This window comes from Prionailurus viverrinus, chromosome B4, assembly GCF_022837055.1.
Source record: "Prionailurus viverrinus isolate Anna chromosome B4, UM_Priviv_1.0, whole genome shotgun sequence".
Classification (NCBI taxonomy): domain Eukaryota; kingdom Metazoa; phylum Chordata; class Mammalia; order Carnivora; family Felidae; genus Prionailurus; species Prionailurus viverrinus.
Window position 1 is genome coordinate 111728417 of NC_062567.1, and position 19424 is coordinate 111747840.

Consider the following 19424-nt stretch of genomic DNA (forward strand, 5'->3'; position numbering starts at 1 on the left):
GATCTTTCTGATCCTTTTCTGGTTTTTAGGCAAGTGAATAATGTCTGAACCAGCAGCTATATTCTCTGTGAAAATCTCTCTGAGGACAAACAGGAGGCAGTCTCCCAAATCTAGCATCATACCAGCAATAAAGAAAAACTGTTTATTCAACTGAAAGTTTCCTGGGCCTCTGGAAAATTATACTTACAAACACCAATATCTTTTTCTCAGGTTAAGCAATCCCAGTTCATTTCCTCGCAAGAATGAAAATCATTTAAATGTAGGATAAAAAGTCATCAGTGAATTAAGCAGAAACAAAAGTACGTTTTAAATAAAAATCATTTCTACCTAACCAAGTAAACATAAACAACTAACCAAATCTAATATAGCAGCTTTTCCTTTCTGGTTTTCCTTTTCAAATTCACTTTTGGAGTTCTTCAAAGAATCAGAAACTTTTGATAAATTCTCTTTGGCTGCAGAAAGCTCTGTCATTAGAGTTTCTTTCTCCATCTTCGATTTTTGCAGTTCTGCTGCTGCTGTTTGAATTTTGTTATTCAATTCCTTGTGCTGCATCTTTGCATCTTGACTTAAATTTTCAATTTCTTGTTCAAGGATTTTTTTTTCTTCCTCTTGCTTGGTAAGCATTTGCTTAATATTTTCAAGAGCTTCAGATTTTTTCTGTAGTTCCAACTTTGTACTGGATACTCTAGATATTTAAGAAACAACTTTTTAAATGATGCATAATTTACCACGAAAAATTAATAATTATTGAGTTTTGAAACTTCCTTGTGTAGCTCAGAATAAAAATAAATTAATGTCATAAAACCACACAACTGAAAAAACCTTAAATGTGATCTGATCATTTAACAGAGATGATTTTCTTTGAGTCAAATAAGTTAGTGGTAAAGCTAAGACTACCTAACAATTCTCCTGACTTAATCCAGTCTTATCTATTGCAATAGATGCCCCCCCCCCAAACTGTACATATAGCAGACCTTCTAACATATAGCACACTCTCTAATCTACAATAGCCAGAAAAGTTTTTCGTGTACCTTAAAGAACCTACTCACTGTTAGCCCCCAAGCATATAGAGAATTTTGCCTCATTCCTTGAAAACATACAACACATTATGCTTTTAGGTATTAAACTTCAAACATGATTAACCCAGAAAAAAATAAGGCAAATTTCATCTCAAGCACAGAGAAAAAAGGTTTACTTTAATCCTAGAGCCTAACAGATTATTCAAGAAACTTGTTATCATTTGTCCCTTAACATAAATTTGCTACACCTGAATGAAAAAGCTGTAAGAATAAGGAAATGAAAATATAGCTTCAAGAAAGTTAAAAACTTCTATTGTTTTGACAAAATTATGAACAAAATTATGAACCAAATTCAGTGAAATTATGCACTAAAAGAAAAACACATTAAAGATAAACAATTCTAAAAGTGAAAATGAAACTGGATGCAAAGTAATATTTCTTGAATACATACTATTTCTGATGCTTTATAATCAGCATAAATTCAATAATATGCTAAAGAGAGGTTGTTAAAAGATGTACTAAACACATATTTGTGGAGTTGGGTATTCATACAATACCAGAATATTTACACTTTGAAAATTTTCAACTTTTAGTCCCAGAAACTTACTTTTACTTTCTAAGTGGCTAGAAAAGATGGGAGTTGGGTGCATTCATAGGATACTGCACCTCACCGATTTTCAAAGGTATAAACAGAAGTCATTACACTGGGGCACCTGGGTGGCTCAGTCGATTAAGTGACAGACTGTTGATTTCAGCTCAGGTCATGATCTCATGGTTGGTCATGAGATCGTGCCCACATCAGGCTCCGTGCTGGGCATGGAGCCTCCTTAAGATTCTTTTTCTCCCTCTCCCTTTATCCCACTCCTGTTCACACTCTCTAAATAAATAAAATAAATTAATTACACAAATTAATTAATTAATTAATTAATTAATTAAAAAACAATCAGAAAAGTCATTACATTAATATTATTTTACCTTTTTAATACAGTTATAATTCCTATCAAGCAACCGTAAATTAGGACTTGATATATATTACTATGCTACTTAACTTCCCCATAAATAATTATTATAAAATCATAAGATTATGTAAACCAAAGAAGGCAAAACAGAAATAAAGGCTTTCATGGTCACTATAAAACTTTATTTTTAAAAAGGGTACTAAAGTAATAAATCCACAATCATAGTTGGAAACTTTAACACCCCTTCTCAGAAACTGACAGAACAACCAGAGGGAAAAAAATGGCAAAGATACAGAAGGTTAAACAACTTTACTTGGAATGAATAAGTCAAGGGAACAAAATGTACAGTATAGGGAACACAGCCAATGGTACTATAATAATGTTGTCTGGTGACAGATGGTAGCTACCATTTTGGTGAACACAGCATAACATACAGAGATGTTAAATCACTATGCTGTGTACCCTAATGTAACATTGTCTGTCAACTATACTCAAACAAAAAGAATTTTTTTAAACATTATCAACCACCTTGATTTAATTGATAGTTATAAAACACTTTATCTAACACAGAATACACATATGTGCACATGGAAAATTAACCAAGATAAGCCATACACTGGGTCATAAATAAGATAGTTTGAAAAGCTGAATTTTATAGAGTATGTTCTCTGTTCGCAATGGAATTAAATTAGAAGTCAATAAGTGTAAGCTATCTAGAAAATCTCCAAGTATTTGGAAAGTAAGCAATATACTTTTAACTAACCCAATATACTTCTAAATAACCCCATGCATCAAAAAAAAAATCTCAAAGGAGATTAGAAAAAATATTAACTGTACAGTAATGAAAATACATCATAAGATGAGAGATGGAAAGAGAATTAGATACATAGGTGTAGGTGGGCCTTGGGAAAGGGAAAACTTTACCCTGTTCTTTGGGTTGAGCCCTGGGATCAGAGATAAGGTTCAGTCAAATCCCAGATGTGTTTCCTGGGCCCTTTTTTTCCTATGTAGTACAGTAGAAATGCAAGACTCCACATAAAGAACATTTCCATAAAGTATATAGGCAAAAAAAAAAAAACCCTTTAATATTAAAAGGTTTCCCTACCTCAAAATGATATAGAAGTCTCTGAGTGAGTTCTGAACCATACATTATTAGAACATAGACTAGAAATGGGCACATTTACACTGAACCCATTAGAAATAGAAAGAAACACTGGGCCCATAGGGACCTCGGGAAGGAGAATAAGAACTAACTCAGAGGTGATCTTCATGAACTGATGACTGGGTTCCAGAGAAGACAAACTACTCAATGGGTGATATGAAGGATCAGATGTGCTCCCCAAATACCTGTGCACTGGTGTGAGAAGGAATGCCATTTAAGGTATCTAATGTACCTCTACATCCTCAAATTCAAAGCATCAGGATCCACTCCACTAGATGTGAAAACAAGAAATCTTTCATCATCACTTCCAAAGACAAAACCATGAAGGTGTCAAACAACTTAATTATCATCAGTCTGATGGGTTTTATTTCATTTTCCTGAAGGGTACCTTTCCCAGGCTCTCAGCTTCCATCTGTAGGACTGAGAGTCAAAACTCTTCATACCCTTGTTACAGATCAAGTCTGTCAACTCACAGTGGCCTACTTAACATTTAAAGGCAAAGTCGACTGTAATGTGACTGGTCACAAGCCCTCCCATAAGACATCCAGATGAATGGGGTGGAACTGGTTTTTACCCATCATAATTCTAGTGAGTTTTGTGTCCATTGTAGATCTTGTAGCAAGACCCAATCCAAGCATCAACATCAAGAACAAGCTAAGAGATTAATTCTATCTTCGTAGTGAACAAAAGATAGCTCATCTTTGCAGCTTTAATCACTATTTAGGTTATGTCTGGAAGCACATACCCTCTCGGCCACCAAGGACATCTGAAATTTCATGCATAAATTAATATTTTAGATTCTAATATCTTCTAAACTAATTCATCCTTATACTCAGAGGTTTCATAAGCCCATTAAGCACTTAGTGCAAAATAGAAAAAAGACAATCTTCCTCAAGGTAATTTACTCCATCTGTTAAAAAACTGTCTACTATACTGATTTCACTAGACTAAGACATGTAACTACCATCTGCAGAAGCCTGACATCTGGCATTGACAAAATACAAAGAGGGTGAGGAACTGAAAAAATGAAACAGATACTACAAAAGGTAAACATTCACAGGGAAGGTTTCACATTAAAAAACTATAAAGAGAAGAGCAAACTAAACCCAAAATCTAAGGAAGAAACTACTAAAGAGAAGATGAGATATAAATTAAACACAAAAGTGACAAAATCAAATTATAAGATTCTTTTAGAAAATTGACAAACCCCAAATTAGACTGATCAAGAAAAAGAGAACACCAATTACTGCTATTAAGAATAAGACATCACTATAGACCTTACAGACCTTAAAAAGTATAATGATACTATGAACATTATACCAATAAATTTGAAGTTTAGATGAAATGGATGTATTCCTTCAAAAACACAAATTACCAAAACTGACTCAACTAAAATGTTAGAAAACAATAATAGCCCTGTATCTATTAAATAAATTGAACTCCAAATTAAGAAGCAACCCAGAGAGAACTTCAGGCCAGTTGGTTCATTGGTGAATTCAATAAAACATTTAACAAATAAATAATACTCATCACATACAAACTCTTTAAGAAAGGAGGGGAAGAGGGAATACTATCAATTTATTTTTAAGACCAACATAACCATGATTCCAAAGAACACTGCAAACCAATAGTCCTCATGAATGCAAAGAAAATTTTAAACAAAGTATTATCAAGTCAAATAGAGTAATATATAAAAAGAATAATACAGGATGATCAAGTGGGATTTATCCCAGGAAAGCAAAGTTATTTAATATTTAAAAAGCAATAAAATTCACCATATTAACAGAATACAGGAGAAAAAAACATATGATCATGACAATAGATGCAGAAAGAAGTTAATAAAAAAATTTAAGAAAACTAGCATATACAGAAATGTGCTCAATCTGATAAAGGAATCCACAAAAAATCTACAGCTAATTTCAAAATTAACAATGAAGTATTTCATGTTTCCTGCTCAAGGCTGGAAAGGAATCTACTTTCCTATCAAGGATATCTACTATCTTTTTACATTCAAATGTTCACTGGAGGTGTTGGCTAGCAGTTAAGTCAAGAAAAAAGAAAAAACATCAGAGACCTACATACTGAAGAAAAAAAAAAAGGATAACTGTTGCTAATTCACATATATCAAGACTGTCCACTTGGAAAATTCTAAAAACTCTAGAAAACAAAAATGCAAACTTAACAAGGCTAGTCAACAGATAAGACTCAATTGTATGTTTATGCTAGCCACAAGTGATCACAAATTTATATTTAAAAAACAATTCCACTTGCAATAAAATTGAAAAACAAAGTTTCTAGAATTAAATTTAGCAACAGATATTCAAGATCCCTATTTTAAAAACAACAAAATGTTGACCAGAGATATTAAAGAAGACATAATTATTAGAAATATACTATGTTCACAGATTAGAAGACTCAGCATTGTTAAAACATTAATTCTCTCCCAAAGTGAACTAGAGATTCACTGAAATTCCAATCAAAACCCAATAATTTTATTTGTAGAAATGGACAAGTTAATACTAAAATTTATATGTAAAAAGCAATGAACTTAACCAAGACAACCTTGAAAAAGAATTAAGTTGCAGGGCCGATACAGCCTGATATCAATACCTATACCAAGAAGATACAAAAATCAAAATAGGACGGTATTGATGTCAGGATATCATATAGACACATAGACCAATAAAACAGAATAAAGCCCACAAATAAACTCACACATATTAGGTAAACTGCTTTTGACAAAGGCACCAAAGGCCACTCACTGGAAGAAAAAAGTTTTATCCACAAATGGTACTAAAACAACTTAATGATGTACAGGAAAAAAAGGTGATCCTGGACTCCATCTCAGACCTCTCACAAAAATAAGTTCAACATAGATCCTAGACCTAAGTGTAAAAACTAAAAGTGTAAAACTTCCAGAAGAAAACATAAGAGAATTCTTCATAAACCCTGGGGATAGGCAGAGGTTTTTTCGAAATGACACAAAACATTAAACATAAAATAAAAATAAATGGCAAATTGAATTCAAGCAAAATTTAAAACTTTTCACTTAAAGATATCACCAAAAAACAAAAAAAAAAACAAAACAAAAAAAAGCTGTTAGGAAAAGTCTTGATAATCTATTTGGTTAACTCACTGGCTATCTGGCAAAGAATCAGAACTTTGCATATATAAAGAACTCCTACAAATCAGTAATAAAAAGACCCAATGGGGAAAAATTTTGTAATAGGTGAAATAATTTAACAGACACTCCACAGTGAAGAAACGCAAATTAAACCCATAATAAGACCCCATTTCATATTCAATAAATAGCTAAAATTAAAGGACCAACAACACCAAATACTAGCAAGGATATGAAGCAATGAAACATTCCCAGTAGAAGTATAAAATGGTACAGCCATTTTGGGAAAAGGTTTCGTAATTTCTCATACAGTTAAACATACATCTACTCCACCACGGCCCTGTACTTTCACAAAAATACTTGTATAAGAACGGATAGCATCTTTATTCATAACACCTAAAAACTGCAAACCTAAAAATACTCACCAACAGAAAACAGATAAACAAACTGTAATGCATTCAGTGGAATAATATTCAACTATACAGACAAAACTAAAAATAGTGCATTGAGAAAAAAAAAAGCCAGTCATAAAAAAAAGAACATACTTGTATGATTTCATTTCAAAAACACACAACATTAATCTATGAAGGCTGAAAACAGAACTGTGGTTTTCTACAAGGTATTGACTAGAAGGGCACCCGAGGAAACTCCATGGGTATGAAAATGTTGTGGGTGGGAGGGCATATTATTACACAGAGTATACACTTACTAAAACTCAAAATTTTATATGTAAGATCTGTGCATTTAACAGTATGTAAATTTTACTTCAATAATTGTTAAAAGGTACACTGATTCTGGTGTTTCCCTTGTGTTCATAAATACGATCTGTCAAGATGTACCACAAAGCTAAAATAAGTCATTTCTTGTAAGAAAGTATACATTCCCTACTTGGTATAGTCCCTCAACGCAGAAGCCTGATTGCTCTTGGGTGATATATATAAATACTCCTCTATTTGTTAATTTCAGAGTAATTTATTCAAATCAGTGAACAACTCAAAACAATTGCTTTAACCCAGATAAATGAATACCCTATTACTGTTGAAAAGAGACTAGATGACCCAAATTTTCAGTCCTTTCTAGTGAAGGTAAATTTAACCATACTATGATGGTTTTATTTTTCATTCAATATTAACATCAGATTATAGAACCAATAGGAAAAAACATTTAATAAATCTTTAAGCACTGTGATAGCAAAACTGAAATCCCAAGAGTTTTTTAAAATGATTGAGAGGGAAAGAGAAAATGGGAACGCACGCGCGCACACACACATACACATACACACACACACACACACACACACACACACACACACACAAAAACAACATGGGGGTGGTGGGCAGAGAGAGAATCCCAAGCAGGTTCTGTCAACGCAGAGCCTCACACAGGGCTTGATCCCACAAACCATGACATCATGACCTGAGCTGAAATCAAGAGTGGCACGCTTAACTGACTGAGCCTCCCAGGCACACCCGAAATCAGAAGATTTTAACACTTAGTTTATAATCCTCTCCCTTAAGTAGTTTAGCTTACATTTCTTTCTCCATTTCAAGTTGTTTACTCAATTCTGTGGCTCTAAGCTCTAAATCTGTATTCAGCTGTCTTTGCAGTTGTAGATCCTGCAAAGCTTGCTCCTTGTTTCCTTTAATTTCAAGAGTATCAGCTTCTAGTTTCTATGAAAGAAACAGAATACAGTAACCATTTTAATGTCAATAATTATCCATTTATTATTAAATATAACATTTTTGTTTATACTCAAATTGGCATACTCTGTTGACATAACAGAGTAATAACCATAAAATGTTTATGTTATAACAAAAAACACATTTTCCATTCTGAAGCCACTGCTAAGTAAAGGAACTATTTATTTTGGAATCTTTCAGAGGACCTACCAGCAGGCTTTGTACATGACAGGCAGTCACCAAGTTTCTGTTTTTTAAAATTAACTCTAAATAACAGAATAAACTTAAAATAATTGTGTCTATTGCTAGGGTAAAAGTTATTAAGTCAAGTACGAAAAAACTAGGTAACAGGTTCATACATAGGCTCATTAACATATATTATCCTTTATATCCAGTAAACGACACTGATGTAATTGTAAATATTCAAAACTAAAATGGAGTTGTCATATCATCCTTCTCCTTAGTACCTATTGCCGCTAAATATAAAGACAGCTGAATTCCTGATATTGCACCTTTAAATTCTCAGTTTAGAGACTGTTGTTCCTCACAGTGTAGTTTCTGTCTCATACATATACATATAACTGTGTGCATTTTTGCAAATTTGCAAAATCAAACTGTTAAATATAAAGTTTGAATATATAGGAGTAATGCATTTTCTTGCATAGTTGTAATAATTTTGCACCCTAAATATCTTATAAACCAACCTAGGTATCTATAGCTCTTATGCAACTCTTACAATAGATTTTGATGCAACTGTAAAATTTTGTAACAAATAATTACAAAAAACATATGGAATACTCCCTAAAATAATTACCAAATGTTAAAGATCTGATTATCACAAGAGACACTCTCGGTTCTAAACAATTATTTGTAAAAGATACCCAAAAAGAATTCTCATTGGATACTTTTCAGTAAAATCGTTTTTCTGTTCTTTTCAAATTATTACAAAAAGTAATGTGTCATTACTATCATCACTGGCCATAAAGAAAAAGAAACTCATAAATAGAATTAAAAATGTAATTCTTTTTCCATGTTATATTGGTGTGGATATACACATATACATGTCTACAGAAGTGTTCTGTTTGTGAAGGTATAATTTACATATATATAGTAATTTGAGAAATCTTTGTTTAATCAATAGTAGATCCCATTTCAAGGACAAAGGACTCAGGTCAAACCCTTGTCTGATAGGTCTACTCATTTAATCTCTTTAGTACATCAACAATTTCACTTGGAATTGAAGTTAAGAAGCAGTTTACCACAGCATAAACTTATTATTAAACTAAAGACAAAATCCAAAAGATATAAATGTAAAATTTAAAAAGTGAAGAGGTCTGTCATATGTGAAATGTATTCTGAAATAAGGAGGGAAGGAGATAGGAATGATGGAACAGAAGAGGCTTCATAACAACAACAACGACGACAACAAAATGGTAAGTTCCTTGTAATTACAGAGTAAATCCCTGGTTGGTTGTTTTTTGTGAAACATTACAAAGGAACCAGTATAACTGTCATTTGTAAAAGCCACTCATTAATAAAGAAATTAAAATTAAGAATGGAATTCAAAATTAAGACCAGAAAAATTCCAGGTAATTTAAAATTCTATAACACAACTTCACCTTTGTTTGCAAATTTAAAACCTTTGATTCCTTCTAGGTCATCAGTTTCCATTACTACAGTAGCAGAAAATATAAGTAATACACTCAATATCTTTTATACAAACCTTAATTTGACCTTCTAATTCTTCAGTTTTTTGTTCTAAAGAAAGGTGTTTCTCTTTATATTCTTTAAGATGACTTTCCAACTGACTGCAATGTTCTTGCTTATCCTGTAACTTTGCAGTGACTTGATCCATCTGAGTAGTGATCTTATTTAACTCCTATAGAAAAGTACAATTGAAAACTTTGGTAAGGTTTTCTTTCTTGTATTCCCAAATGTTTGATCAAAGTACTACTGAAAACTCTAATTCTATTTAAGAAACTATTTGAAGGTTAAGAAACTATCAGAGGTTATTTCACTAGTACAAAGGACCTGAACTGAAATTGTACATAGCATGAGATATTAAGTTTATATGCATCACCACTTAACTTTTTCTAGGAAGAGTTATTTTAGGACTCAAAAGATACAATAGAACCTTAAATATACTAATAATAAAATAACACTTTTATATTATAATTAAATGTTTTCAATGTTCAAGATGCTATTTTTATGTTGGGATGAGCACTGGGTGTTGTATGGAAATCAATTTGACAATAAATTTCATATTTAAAAAAAGATGCTATTTTTAAAAATAACATTTAAAAACTATTACGGTGACTACATCTATGAAACTTGTTCATTTGTAATATCTAGAGGCACTGAAAGAATTAAAATCACTAGTAAACCCACCACACACAGATAATCACTATTAATGTTTTGATAACTTTCCTTTCAGTCTTTTCTGTATGTTTCCATTTTTTAATTTACACTTTTGTTTTTACTTGATTTACTATTGGTATTATTTCTTTTTTTTTAATATGAACTTTATTGCCAAATTGGTTTCCATACACCCAGTGCTCATCCCAACAGGTGCCCTCCTCAATGCCCATCACCCCTTTCCCCTCCCTCCCACCATCAACCCTCAGTTTATTCTCAGTATTTAAGAGTCTCTTATGGTTTGCCTCCTTCCTTCTCTGTAACTTTCCCCACCCCTTCTCCTCCCCCCACCCCCACGCGCCCCGGTCTTCTATTGAGTTTTTCAGGATCCACATATGAGTGAAAACATATGGTATGTGTCTTTCTCTGCCTGACTTATTTCACTTAGCATAAACTCTCCAGTTCCATCTACGTTGCTACAAAAGACCAGATTTCATTCTTTCTCATTGCCAAGCTGCTAGGAATTTAGCCAAGGGATATGGGAGTGCTGATGCATAGGGGCACTGGTATCCCAATGTTTATAGCAGCACTTTCAACAATAGCCAAATTATGGAAAGAGCCTACATGTCCATCAACTGACAAATGGATAAAGAAGTTGTGGTTTATATTTACACTTTTAAAATAGAAGTAGAACCTCACTTTATATACTACAGGTTTGTAAGCCATACAAAGGTTTTATTATAACCTTTGTTTTTACATAACAATGCATCATGAAATTGTGTCGTTATTTTCTAAAATATTGTATTTGACTGCATAAATTCCCATTTTATTGATTCAGACCTTTTATTAGCCAAATGTCCTATTTTAGATTCTTAGATTGCTACTAAACTTTCCGTATTTTATTAACAGAAATGTAAATAGCATCCTAAAAGCTATGATTATTCCCTTAGCATAAACAACTAAAAGTGAGCTAAGGAATATGAAAAACCCTAAAGTTCTTGAAATACATTGGCAAACAGCTCTCCCTATCACCATTAAAAGGTTGAACTTACCTACCACCAGCAGCGTATGAAAGTGACTTACTCTTCCTCTTCTACACCATCTCCAATCCTTCCAGTATTAAACAAACACATTTCACCTCAACAAGGGCATACTGTCTTAATTTACAATTGATTGTCTTAATTTACAATTGATTCTTAATCTGAACATTCACTAATATATTTTTGATCATTTACTCTTCTGTAGCTTCATGCAATTCCTATCTGTTTTAAATATCGAAGATATTAATCCTTCATTGGACATATTTCAGAAAGTGTATTATTCTTTTGCTATGTGCTTTCTAATTTTGTTAGTAATATTTTTGCCAAAAAATTTTTAAACTTTTATGTGATTATTCTTATCAATAATCTTTTCATTACAGTTTCTAGCACTGATCTTGTGATTAGATCATATTTTCCAGATGTATGCAGCAATGAGTCAAAAGTTGCAAAACAAGCATACACAGTAATTCTACGTGCATGAAAGAAAATATTAGTGTGTGTGTGTTATATATGAACATACACACACATATTTGCCCAATGCTTATAGATCTCTGTACAGGTACATACCAAATTTAAGAGCAAACATTCCCTCTAAGAAGGAAAACAGGACTGAAGTTTAGGGTAAATATAGAAAACAAAGCTTTTATTTTGTTAACTTGATATATTACTAAATTGATTAAAAAAAAATTGGGCCAACAACCAGTGTTACCACTCAGATAAAAAGTAAATTTAAAAAATGTCATTTGCTAAAAGGGAAGAAAAATCTATCAGCATTTTGACTTAGCCCTTAAGTAGGAAGCCTTTATTCTATTAGAAGTATTGAGAAAAGTAACTTATGTATTCCCTGCAGCCTTACTTATTCTTATCCCCAAAATAAAAGAGGAACTCTTACTGCATTGGAATACATGGTGCTCTTTTCCTGCTTCCAAGAGGTAAGTAAATCTAGGTCATGGCCCAGATTACCTACTAAGAACAGGTGTGAGAGTCTGTCTCCCTTTACCAATCATTGGCACTTGATGCAATGAAGCAACAATTCAACAATTAGGAACAGATATTTCAGCTGCACACCTCAGTCAACACTAAGGACTAATACAAAATTAAGAAGCCCAACCATGCTTACAAACCAGTTGCGCTTTATCAAAAACAAAAATGATATTTTTATCTTCATCTGTCTGACTCCTGCATCTAGAACTGGTTCTGAACTCAGGCAGAAATTAAGGGGAATAAACAAGTAGATCACAATATTAATAAAATTGAGTATCACTTTCATACATGTTTGCAATTAATTTATCTACCAAAACATTAGGTTATGGGATGAGACTGTATCACGTTCACCTACCTGCTGTTTATCTTGTAATGCATTTTGGGCTGTGTCCAAATGATTCTGAAGATCTGCTCTTTGAGCAGTTTTTGCTGCTTCTGCTGATAGCAATAATTCAGTTTTGGCTTTAATCTGTAACAAAATTTGCCAGTCATTTAATGTGTATTTATTTCTTGATTTTCTCTTGCTTCAACATGCATTGCTTTTGTCAAATTATTTTAAAAATTAAGCCCTTTGTCAAAAAAAAACATAAGGATTTAGACACTGAAAAATAAGTATGTAATAATCCCAAAACAGGAATGAATATCCTAACAATGTTTGGACAAATGATGAGATTTATTATGATATATATGATGATATATAGGTCCCTATATGACACCAAAACACTTCTCCCTCTTTCAAACTGGACTTCCAAATACTGGGTTATCATGTAACCCACCTAACAAATATTTATATTTTAATTAGAAAGAAATGTGTATCCTCTTCCTCCAAGTTAATATGCATGCCTGTTATTTTATATTTCTTACTTTCAATAGAATTGTCTTCCTAAAATAAAGAAAATCAAGGCTTAGATATGTTTCTATAACTTTCTCTACTATAGTATAGAATAGGAAACCAATGATGACAATGGAAAAACACGTTTTAATTCCCACCCCGTCACTGATGCATTGAACGTGAATTCTGTACTGGCCTCTGAAAGAAGGTTATTAAAAATATATAATGGTAGCATATAAAAGTATTTTTTAAATCTAACCTTTAAAGTAAAATTTAAAAATCAAAGTCAAAAAGTATTTAACATAGAAATCTAATGGTGTAATATCAAATGACTGAATTTCAAAAACAATAATAAGGACTTCATGGAAAAAAAAAAGAAAAGCAAAAGGCTCTGGTGGTTTCAGAAGGTGTAGTTTGCCAGAAGAGATAAAGAGGGAAAAAGGCAAACAGGAAAGCTAAACAAACTGTCTAGATAGCACCTTTATTTAATTCTTGTTCCCAAGGTTTTTCCACTACTAAGTAAAGCAGAGAGCGAGAGAGAGGTCGGAGATTAGGGGGAGAGAGACAAAGAGACAGGGAGACAGAAAGAGAGACGGAAAGAGAGACACAGGGAGAAACAGAATTTAAAACATTTGATGGCCTCAGGGAAATACAAATCAAAACCACAATGAGATACCACCTCACACCTGTCAGAATGCCTAACACTAACAACTCAGGCAACAACAGATGTTGGTGAGGATGCGGAGAAAGAGGAACCCTTTTGCACTGCTGGCGGGAATGCAAACTGGTGCAGCCACTCTGGAAAACAATATGGAAGTCCCTCAAAAAATGAAAAACAGAACTACCCAATGAGCCAGCAATTACACTACTAGGTACTTATACAAAGGATATAGGAGTGCTGATGCAAAGAGGCAAATGCACCCCAATGCTTACAGTAGCACTATCGACAAGAGCCAAAGTATGGAAAGAGCCCAGATGTCCATCGATGGATGAATGGATAAAGAAGATGTGGGATATATATATAAATATCTATCTATATATATGTAGATATCTATAATGGAATATTACTCGGCAATCTAACAAAATGAAATCTTGCCATTTGCAACAATGTGGATGGAACTAGAGTATACTATGTTAAGCGAAATTAAGTCAGAGAAAGACAAATATATGATTTCACTTATACGTGGAATTTAAGAAACAAAACAGGAACACAGGAGAAGGGAAGGAAACATAAGATAAAAACAGAGGGAGATAGGGGCGCCTGGGTGGCTCAGTCAGTTAAGCATCCAACTTTGGCTCAGGTCATGATCTCAACTCAATATTCCGGAGTTCGAGTCCCACATCAGGCTCTGTGCTGACAGCTCAGAGCCTGGAGCCTGTTTCAGATTCTGTGTCTCCCTCTCTGTCTCTGCTCCTCCCCTGCTTGTGCTCTCTTTGTCTCAAAAATAAATAAGTATTAAAATTAAAAAAAATAAAAAAAATTAAAAAAAGGAGACAAACTTTATATAAGAGAATCTTAAATACAGAGAACTGAGGGTTGATGACGGGGTGTTGGGTGGAGGGATGGGCTAAATGGGTGATGGGCATTAAGGAGGGCACTTATTGGTATGAACACTGGGTGTTATATGTAAGTGATGAATCATTAAATTCTATTCCTGAAATCATTATTACACTATATGTTAACTAACTTGGATTTGAATTAAAAAAAAATCTACAGTCTTAAATTTTTGATGGCCTACAATTGGTGTTTTATTCAGAAAAACTCACATTAAATTGAATAATTCAAAATTACCTGTATGTCAAGCTGGGAGACCTTCTCCTTGCTCTCATTTAATTGACTATTTAATTCATTGACACTAGTTTCTAAGGAAAGGACACGGTCTTGTGCAGCTCTAAGATGTGCCTTCTGCTCTTGCACTTGGTCATGCAAATTCTCCTGGGCTTGTTTATGGCTTTCTGACTGATTCTTCAGCTTCTCTGTTAGTTGAGTTACCTATTGTACAAGGAAGACTAATTATGAAGGTCACACATGATATAAGAAGAATTAAAAAAAAAAAAACAAATTTAAGGACCATGAGAGTATTAAAGTGCTCTATAAGTTATCTCATATTTTTAAGAAAATTTATTCATCTTTCCACAAATAAGTAAATAATCTTTCAAAATCATAAGAAAACAACATCAATTCAGAGATTCCTGTTATTTTTAAAACCATCTCTACTGAGCTAGAATTTACATGAAATAAAATTCACCTAGTTTAATTGCACAGCTTGAGGAGATTTGACAAATATATACACTCACTTAACCATTGCCACAATCAGATAGAGAACATTTCGATTACCCCAAAAGGTTTACTCATGCCCCTTTGCAGTCAGTACTCTCCACTCATCTCTAGCCCCAGACAATCATGGATATAATTAATAAGAGTTCCTTATATATTCTGAGTATTTCTGAATTGTCAGATATGTGTATTTCAAGTATTTTCTCCCACTCTGTCTTGACTTTTATTTTTGTAACAGTATCTTATGAAGGGTAAACAATTCTAATTTAGATGAAATCCAATTCATCTAATGTCTCTTTGGTGCACCTTGCTTGGAATTCAATGAGTTTCTTGAATCTGTGCGTTCATATTTTTAATCACATTTAAATTTTTTTCAGCCATTATTTCAATAAATATTTTTCCCCTCCCCACTTTTCTGTCACACCAATTATATGTATGTTAGATTACATGATCTTGTCCCACAGGTCACTAAAGCATAGTTTTTTTTTTGGTTTTTAGCCCAGTCTTTTTTCTCTCTGTGCTTCCTTTTGGACAGTTTCAATTGCCTTGTCTTAATGTTCACTTTTGTTTTCTATTTGGTTGATTAAGCACATCCAATGAAATTTTAATTCCATATATAGAGAGAAAAGTTTTTTTTTTAATCATTCCCACTTCTATTTCCATTATAGTTTTTCCTTTACAACCATAAGCATATTTTAAGAGCCATACATGTTTTCTTCTTTGAATGTCTAGAAAGTTTTGATATTTATGGAAACAAATCTTGACTTTGTTGCCTTCTTTCAAAAATGCTTAATTTTGTCCCAGCAGGCAGTTAACCCACATATGGCTCAGCTGGATCCTCTGAGGCTTGTTTTCATGCTTTGTTAAGTCAGGTGTACACCAGCTTTTACCCTAGGGGCTGGTTTATCTTTATCCCAAGGTGTGACATTTCCGGGGTTTCTACTAAATGGCCCCAAAGTGCTCAATCACGTCTTTGTGCTCTTGCATAAACATCTCCAAGCTCTGATAATTTTTCAGTTTGCAACTCCTAACAATTGTTCATTGCCTGGCCACATGAAATCCCACATAAGAATGCAAAGTTTAGCAGTCAGCTGAAGGCTTAAGTTGATCCCAATGCAGATTTTTAGAGCTTCTTCTCTCCACTGTTCCCTCCTCTCTGATATTCTGCCCCACAATTTGAGGTTCCTCAACCTTCCTAAACTTTAATCTCTTAGTACTCTGTTCAATGAGACCACCGTGCTTTCCTTGGATTCCCCCAACCTATACCAGTCTGGAAAATGCCTCTGGGTTACCAGAAGTTGGAATGGTCAAAAGGTTCACTTCCCTTGCTTCTCTTCTCTCAGGAATCAAACCCCTGCATTGCTTGTTGTACAGTATCTGAAAATAGTGATTTGATACTTTTTTTTTCTTTTCTAGTTGTTTATGGTGAGAGGACAAAATAGGTGTCAGTTACTTCAACATGGCCAGAAGCACAAATAACATAGATTTATTTTTATTTATTATTTTTAAAAGAATTAGAGGAGTGCCTGGGTGGCTCAGTTGGTTAAGTGTCCAACTCTTGGTTTCACTCAGGTCATGATCTCATGGTTTCTGGGTTCAAGCCTCTCATGAGGCTCTGCACTGACAGTGTGGAGCCTGCTTGAGATTCTCATTCTCTCCCTCTCTCTGCCTCTCCCCAGCTTGTGCTCTCTCTCAAAATAAATAAACTTTAAAAATAAAATAAATAAATAAATAAAATTTAAAAAGTGGTTGTTACTTACTGATATTTTGTTTTACTATTTTCTCATTTAGATAATTATAACTCTCTTACTGGGCAATTCTTCCAAAAAAGCAACTATAAATTCTTTCAGTTTGAAAATGGATTAAGCCAAATTTTGTTAAGTTTCTCTTAAACTACATATAAGCAACTTATCAAAATTATTATTAGCTATGTGTTCCAAAGACATAACTACCAAAATATAAGTAACTAGTAAGCCTACATATTAACCAATACATAATAATAACTAGCAGTTGATTAGTGCTTTTAGTTTATAAATATAATTTATTATTCTTTTTCTTTTCAAAACATCACAAAATGCCATGAGGCAAGTATGTATTATTAGCACCATCTCTATTTTTCTAATGAGCCAACAAGATGAAATTACTTGCTTGTGGTCACACAGGTAGTAGGTTATATACTGGGACATGAACTGAGGTCTTTGTCAAATCATGCTAACTTACGTTTACTACAATAGCAACCCATCTCTAAGGTAAATTGGATGGTATTTGTAAAAAAAAAACATAATATTTAAAAAGTACTAATAATAACCAGAATGAAGAGGCATTTAAATAAAGTACTCAGCAATATTTAGAAAGATAAAAGTGAGTTTTAGAAACAGAACACATTTGGGGCACCTGGGTGGCTCAGTTGGTTAAGTGTCCAAGTCTTGATTTCAGCTCAGGTCATGATTTACTGGTTCATGAGTTTGAGCCCCACATCAGACTCTATGCTGATGGCGCAGAGCCTGCTTGAGATTCTCTCTCTCCCTCTCTCTCTGCACCTCCTGTGCTCATGCACACTCTCTCTCTCAAAATAAATAAATTTAAAAAGAAAAACAAACAAAAATAGAAATAGAACACATTCGACAGGCTTACTTGTTCCTGTAAGGTATGGTTTTTTTCTTGTAACTGGTTGAGAACAGCAGTCTCTCCTTCACCAGCCTGAATTTTTGCATAAAGATCTTCTCTTTCTTTTTCTAGTAAGGAAATATTTTCTTTACTCTTCTGTAACAAGGCCTCAAGGTTCTGGATCTTCTGGTCCTTATCGCCAATTTGACGTAGTACTTGTTCTAAATCATTCTGTAAAGAAGTAAAAACTACTACCTTAACGATAGAGAACTTACAAAGTTATTCCTCAAACAGAAAATGACTGATAATACATTGTACAACTCAAATTCTGAGTCTTACGTCTTTTTCTACTCGTTACATTTTAACACAGCAAACTTAAGTAATTAGAACTATGTGTTTAATAATATAAATCTACATTATCAATAGTAAACTAGAATTTAACCCCCCCAAACCTTCAATTAACCACATTCTTACTCTAACACTCTGACCTCATTGCCCAGTACCCTCTTGTTTAATCCATTTCAGACACATCGGACTCTCCTTATTCCTTCATCACACCAGGAACACTCCCACCTCAGGGCCTCTGAACTCACTGTTTCTTCTGTCTAGAATACCTCTCCCACAAGGTCACATGGCTTATTCCCTCTCCTTCAAATGTTTGTTCAAGAGATGCCTGGGTGGCTCAGTTGGTTAAGCATCCAGTTCTTGATCTTGGCTCAGGTCATGATCTCATGATCCATTGGATCAAGTCCCATTGACAGCGCAGAGCCTGCTTGGGATCCTCTCTCTCGCTCTCTCTCTCAGCCCCTCCCTGACTAGTGCACATTCTCTATCAAAAAATAAATAAATAAATAAACTTACAAATAAAAAAATGTTTGTTCAAATGTCACCTACTCAATCAGGCCTATCCTGACCACTACATTTAAAATTGCAGCCTTTCCCAATATTCCTTCTCCTGAATATTTTATTTCTTTCCATTGCACTTATCTTTTGACACAATAAATAATTTATTTACTTTTCATGTTTATCTGCTTCCCTCCACCTCACTAGAATATATGCTCCACAAAGATTAGGATTTTTGTCTGTTTTATTCGTTGATGTATCCAAGACACAAATGTTCTACGATATCTGTTGAATGAACAGAAAAATAAAGGGTTGCACTCTAACACACACATACTCATGAAGGCTCACTTCAATACCCCAAGAGGAATCTTCTATCGATACATCAAGGGATCCCTCTTCTTTTACTTTACCGAGGGTCTTAGTGTTTACTTTTTACTAAGTGTTTACTTAGTCTTTACTTCTTTTACTTTACCGAGGGTCTTAGTGTTACACGGAGCACGGTGTATTAGCCCACATCCAGAACAATGTCCATTAATATTCTGGAG

General features: G+C 33.6%; 1 protein-coding gene across 2 annotated transcripts in view; it reads right to left on the minus strand.

Annotated features, from left to right (window-relative positions):
* The window catches only part of EEA1 (early endosome antigen 1), a 115536-nt gene that overhangs the window by 24147 nt on the left and 71965 nt on the right, over nt 1-19424 (minus strand). For both annotated transcript variants that reach the window (XM_047865742.1, XM_047865741.1), the window contains 6 exons: nt 18064-18267; nt 14944-15144; nt 12675-12788; nt 9664-9819; nt 7792-7931; nt 355-685 (listed from right to left, as the gene is read on the minus strand). In XM_047865742.1, the coding sequence (XP_047721698.1) occupies nt 355-685; nt 7792-7931; nt 9664-9819; nt 12675-12788; nt 14944-15144; nt 18064-18267 (1146 nt within the window). The remainder of the gene's footprint in view (nt 1-354; nt 686-7791; nt 7932-9663; nt 9820-12674; nt 12789-14943; nt 15145-18063; nt 18268-19424) is intronic.